The sequence below is a fragment of the Chrysochloris asiatica genome, unplaced genomic scaffold (genome assembly GCF_000296735.1).
Source record: "Chrysochloris asiatica unplaced genomic scaffold, ChrAsi1.0 scaffold00171, whole genome shotgun sequence".
NCBI classification, from domain to species: Eukaryota; Metazoa; Chordata; class Mammalia; order Afrosoricida; family Chrysochloridae; genus Chrysochloris; species Chrysochloris asiatica.
This window is the reverse complement of record NW_006408689.1, coordinates 4,619,183-4,625,576: the sequence shown is the minus strand read 5'-3', so window position 1 is coordinate 4,625,576 and position 6,394 is coordinate 4,619,183. Positions and strand designations below refer to the sequence as shown.

General features: G+C 38.7%; 1 protein-coding gene across 1 annotated transcript in view; it reads right to left on the bottom strand.

The window, feature by feature from the left end:
• Positions 1-6,394, bottom strand: part of CEP120 (centrosomal protein 120kDa) — a 146,854-nt gene that overhangs the window by 58,815 nt on the left and 81,645 nt on the right. Inside the window, exons 15-16 of the mRNA XM_006871631.1 lie at positions 2,041-2,133; positions 137-298 (exon numbers count right to left, since the gene is read on the bottom strand). Coding sequence (XP_006871693.1) covers positions 137-298; positions 2,041-2,133 — 255 coding nt within the window. The remainder of the gene's footprint in view (positions 1-136; positions 299-2,040; positions 2,134-6,394) is intronic.

The window sequence follows — 6,394 nt, the reverse complement described above, 5'->3', positions numbered from 1 at the left end:
CTTTCTCCCGCGGAGCGGCTGGTAGTTTCGAACCGCTGACCTTAAGGTTCGCAGCCCGATTCGTAACCACTACGCTACCAGAGCTCCTTTTGTAGAATGTAATAAACGTAAAATAATGACCGGTATTTTAACTAACCTTCTGTTGAAGTCGGTGCTTATCCTCTTCTAGCTGCTTGCTCTTCAATCTTTCTAGTTCTACTTGGTGGACACAGTCTTCTTTGGCCCTACGGATAGAGTCCTGAAGTTCTTGGAGGTTCCGATCACGCTCTGATAGCAGTTCCTTTTTTTCTCTTTGAAGCTTAAAATAAGTGCATCTTTAAGAGGTTCGTCTATTACTAGATGAATTATATTGTCCAGTATTCTATTATTCTTAGGTATTGTTAAATGTTCAGAATATGTGCAAATTCATTTTCATATTATTTTCAATTATTAACTTAATATTTACCAAAACCCAAACCCACTGCCACCAAGCCAATTCTGACTCACAGTGACCGTAAATAAAGTATCTGAGACTGTAAATCTTTACGGGTGCAGAAAGCCTCATATTTCTCCCGTGGAGCAGCTGGTGGATTTGAACTAGAAACCTTGAGGTTAGCAATACAATTTATCCTATAGCACCACTTCCAGAACTCCTATTAATTTTTAAGTATACTGAAATTATAAATTTTAGTCAATCATTGTTTAATACTAATATACAAAGTCTATAAAAAATCTATATGAATTCAGATGAAAAGGTCTTAACCACTTTAAACTTCCATTTGTGTAAAGTTCCTTAGAAACTTATATGGCCAAGTTTTTCTTATATCTTCTAGAAATCTTTTCCATTATCTTTTCATTCCATTTTGTCATGACAGTAACAGAGTTTTAGTATTAGGAATGAAATTCATTAAACCCTAACAAGAATAACAACTACACGGTCCCTAACAACAACAAAAACAAGAACCCTAACTAGGTATGTTATTGTTAAATGCCATCAAGTCATTTCCAATTCATACAGACCCTGTATAAGGTTTCCCGAGGGGAAACTGGTGAGTTTCAACTGCCAACCTTGTGGTTCGTAGTCCAGTGCTGATCCTCCAGCGCCACACCAGGAATACACAGTAGGTATAGTAAGCGTATAAATTCTCATCTTTTTTTTAATCTAACCATTCCTGGGCCAGAAAGAGTAGGAATTTCCATCTCCCTTAATACAGTATCAGGATTTTAGGCCCCTGAGCCCATGCTACATTTTCTCTCCACTCTAGGCAATACAGCAATCCATCCTTTCTACACAATAGGCAAGTGAACCCAAAACTTCCACCATTATAGAAGAGGTCAAGCCAAAGCTGGCTGAGTGGCAATTACTTCAAATAATAAACTCTTCTACCTATTCCACATATTCTAACATAAATATGTTTGCACAGTTGAACAAGTTTCCTTAAAATTGTATGAAAGATAATTTTCAGGAAAAATATTTAAGTATGTTGTTCTTAAGCACCAATGAGTCAACTTTGACTCCTAGAGACCCCGTACAGTGTTTCCAAGGAACATCCTAGTGGGTTTGAACTGCCGACTTGTGGTTCACAGTCCAGTGCTTATTCTATGGGGTCACAACAGGATTCTTATATTTAAGTATGGTGATGGTGAATATGTGCTGTGGAGTTGGTTCTGAATCAAAGTAAGTCCTTATGGGATCAGAAAGTCTCATCTTTTTCCCACAGAGCAGCTGGTAGATTCGAACTTCTGACCTTGTGGTTAGCAGCTCAGCTCATAATCCACTACGCTACCAGAGCTCCTTATATTTAAGTACAGAGGAAAAGAAATTAATGGTATGAACTTAATGGAGTCTCTGCAAATAAAGACATATACATAGTGGTTACTAATTGGGCTGCTAACCTCAAGGTCAGCAGTTCGAAACTATCAGCTATTCCGCAGGAGAAAGATGAGGCTTTCTACTCCCGTAAAGATTTATAGCCTCGGAAACCCTGTACAGGGTCACTATGAGTCAGAACAAATTCCACGGCACATAACAACAACAATAACGATATATGAATGAAGTACCTCTGATTCTGCACTGACAAGTTGCTGCTCTCTCTTCTCTAAGTCAATTAGGGTCTTCTGAAGCTTTCCTTCTAAGATAGTATATTCAGCCACCTAAAATATAGTAAAAGAAAAGTTACTTTATCTTGCCCTCAAATTCAATACACATACACGTTAAAAACTTTAATGCCACTGAAAAAAGAGGGTCGGAAAAAAAGAAAGTCTACCTACTAAAGGAAGCAGTTCTTTCTTCTTTCTTCTCTACTCTAGTGAAGAAAGCCTAACCAGCTTCTGCTTGGATTTCTCAGGAACTAATCCTGTTACTAGATCAGCTGGTCAGTTACACATTATTCCTAATGGTTTAGATTCAACCCTGTACAACAGTTCCAATAACCGAGTCTTGATGTCTTTTTAACATAGAGTCCCTGGTTGGGCCCACAGTTTGTACTCTAACTTTCTACAAGCTTAGATATGCCCTACTCATATCTTTAAAGATAGGAGTTCTAATCAGGATAAGAGGCCTACCAGAACTGCCTCTATGGGCTATAAGACTCTCTTGGTTTTTATCTTTCAATTCAGACATCGCTTTTATCAAAACTTTCTAAATCAATTTTTCCATTCTCCTCACCAACTAGTTTCCAGATTCCAGGTTCCATACTTTCCAATTGTCAATATATCCTTATTTGATGCTCTTAGAAACCCACCGTTTAATCCTAGGTCAACTCTGTGGTCAGACATGTTATCAGGAGAGACCAGTTCACAGAGAAGGGTATCATGCTTGGTCAGGGAAAAAAAGGAAGGACCCCCAATAAGATGGGTTAGCACAGTGGCAACAGCAATGGGCTCAAGTGTAGCAACAACTGTGAGACTGGTCAAGGACCAGGTGGTATCTCATTCTGTTGTGCATAAAGTCGCAAGAAGCAGGTACCAACTCAATGGCACGTAACAAGAACAACATTAATGTAGAAAGCAGGAAATAGTGAAAATCTACAGATGTTAGGATAAATATTAATTACATGTATCTGCACGTTTTATCGATTTTAGACTGAAGAAGTTGGTAGAATTCTTCAATTTCATCATCACTGACTTTAGTGGTTAGAGCATAAATTTGAATAATAGTGGTATTAACTGGTCACCTTTGTAGACGGAGAGATATTATCCTATCATGACACCATGAGATGGGCAAAATATTGAATGATGCAGAAAGCATAAAAGGAAGATGGAAGGAAAACACAGAGTCACTGCACTAAAAAGAAATGGTAGATACTCAAACACTGCATGAGGTAACAAATGATCAAGAGCCAATTACCTTGAAGGAAGAAGTTGAAGGTGCACTGAAGTCATTGGAAAAGAGCAAGACACCAGGAAATAATGGAATACGAACTGAAATCTTTCAACAAACTGATGCAGCACTGGAGGCACTCATTCATCTATTCCGAGAAATGTGGAAGACAATTACCTGGCATCTTGACTAGAAAAGATCTGTATGTGTGCCCATTCCAAAGAGAGATGACCCAATGGAATGCAGAAATCATTGGACAATATCATTAATATCCCATGTGAGTAAAGTTTTATGCAGAGTGGCATAAATAAAACTAGTTTAAATAATTACATAACTTTCTATCAATAGTAAATTAATTCTGGTACTGTCAAAGTACTAAAAGTAATACAAAAACGGCTGCAACCATACATTAACAGAGAACTATCAGAGGTGCCTGCCAGACAGAGAAGAGAATGTGGAATGAGGAATATCATTGCTGACATCAGATGGATCTTGTTTGAAAGCAGAGAATACCGGAAAGATGTCTACCTATACTTTACTGACTACACAAAGGCTTTTGATTGTGTGGATCATGCCAAGCTATGGACAACATTGCGAAGAATGACTATTCCAGAACACTTAATAGAGTTCATGGTACATAGACCAAGAGGCAGCTGTTAGAAGAGAACAAGGAAACACCAAATGGTTTAAAATTAGGAAAGGAGTGCAGCACAGTTATATTCTTTCACCATACTTACTCAACCTGTATGCTGACCAAATAATACAAGAAACTGGATTATATATAGAAAAATGTGGCATCAGGATTGGAGGAAACCTCATTAACAACCTGCTACATGCTTCCTGAAAGTGAAGAGGACTTAAAATACTTACTTATGATGATGACGATTAAAGACCACAGCCTTTGGTACAGGTTTCATCTCAATGTAAAGAAAACAAAAAAACTCATCACCGGAACAATAAACAACATGCATATAAATGGAGAAAAGATTAAAGTTGCCAAAGACTTCATTTGCTCATATCAACCATCAACACTCATAGAAGCAGCAGTTAAGAAATCAAATAATGTATTGCATGAGGCAAATCTGCTGCACAGGACCTCTTCAAAGTGCTTTAGAGCAGAGATGTCAGTTTGAGGACTAACGTGCGCCTGACCCAAGCCATGGTATTTTCAATAGCCTCATATGCAAATGAAAGTTGGACAGTGAATAAGGAAGACCATAGAAGAACTGATGCATTTTAGTCACAGTATTGGAGAAGAATAATAAAAATACCATGAAGTGCCAAAAAATCTTCATCATTCATACTTCAGACATATTGTCAGAAGGGACCAGTCACTGGAGAAGGATATCATGTTTGGTAAAGTTGAGCATCAGAGAAAAAGAGGAACACCCCCAACAAGATGGACTGGCACAGTGGTGGCAGCAATGGGCTCAAGCATAGCAGCAATTGTGAGGTTGGCCCAGTACTGGGCAGTGTTTCATTCAGTTGTGCACAGGGTCACTATGAGCTGCTGCCGCCTTGATGGCACCTAACAACAACAACATCAACAATGTATATACATCTGAGATGAAATACTAAGAAAACAGGGGAATTACCACTGAAAAGTCAAACAAATTCTCAGATTTCAGACAGGGCTGAAAATTGTTCCATTTCCACTAGCCAAAGTGAAAAATTTTTAATGTAAACAGTAGATAGAGTCCTCAGCAACTTTTACTGGACAGTTTTAATACTAAAAAGGATGTTCTAGAGAACAAACAAGATGGCAGATAGGCTGGAAGTGCAGTAAAGGAGCTCCACCAACAACAACACAAAATACCTGACCAAGCAGGCTCAGGGGCTGGTCCCAGAACTCTGAACCACATATAAAGGAATACTTACAAGGATGGAAGGATCACAGCTGGGGGAATTGGTGGCAGAAGCAAGAAATCTATTGCTTACTAATCCAGGATGCTCTGCTGCTCCAGGAGCCGCCATCTTAGGTGAGACCACGTCGGGAAAGGATCCGAATGTCCACAAACACCTGGCAGAACTGCTGAGATAAAGGTGTGGACATTCTTTCCTTTTGGTATCTGTTCACTGGTCCCTTGCTGTCTGCGCACCTCCATTCGGGTGACTATAGGGGTGCCTGAGCTAGTGAGCACCCCAGCCCCACCCTCGAAGGATTCTACTACGCATGCGCACAGATATCCTCGAAATTTAAAGAGACCATTTCCAATTAAAACCAAACGGTCACAGCTGGCCCTGAACTGTTTCCAACTAGAAAAAAAGGCCTAAACAGGGATTGTGGAGCAGGACAAGCAGACAAAAGAGGAAATAGGCCAAAAATTAAATCCTAAGTTACATCAAAACGACCAACAGTGGTATCTTGAAACTTCTCAGGAAGAAGAGTGAAAAGGGAATCCCATTTCCTGATCACGTCTACCTGGAGGCATTCAGAAAGCATAAAAATACCAAAATACATATGAATCTAAGTATTAAATCCACAGATAAACCCTGAAGATGCCCAAAAAACAAAAGCAGATGACCATATCTGCACATGTCCAGATAAAGTGACTGAAGCAAATGAGCTGGAAGTAGACCTACACTCCATACTAGAAGATGGGCATGCTTTGGAAATGCCTGAGAAGGGCTTCCTAAAAATGATTATAAAAGGTATCAAAACACTATACAACACAGTTGAGAAAAATAAGGAAGAAGTCAGGAAAGTGCTACAGGAACAATCAAGTAAGATAGATAAAGCATTGGAAACAATTCAAAACCTACAGAAAGAGGTCCAAACAAATAATAATAAAATATCAGAAATGGACAATACATTGAAAGGGCAAAGGAATAGAATTGAAGAGATAGAAGCTAGAATTAGTGAGCTAAAAGATAAATCTCTCAATACTACTAAGATAGAGGAACAAATACAAAAAAAGGATAAAAAAATCCGAAGAAGGCCTAAGATTCATGTTGGATAACATCAAGAGGAATAACATAAGAATTATTGGTATTCCAGAACAGTAACAATCACACAAGCCCACAGTGGAGATAGCTGAAGAGCTTCTGGAAGAAAATTTTCCTAACATCATGAAAAGTGAAAAGATAAGCATT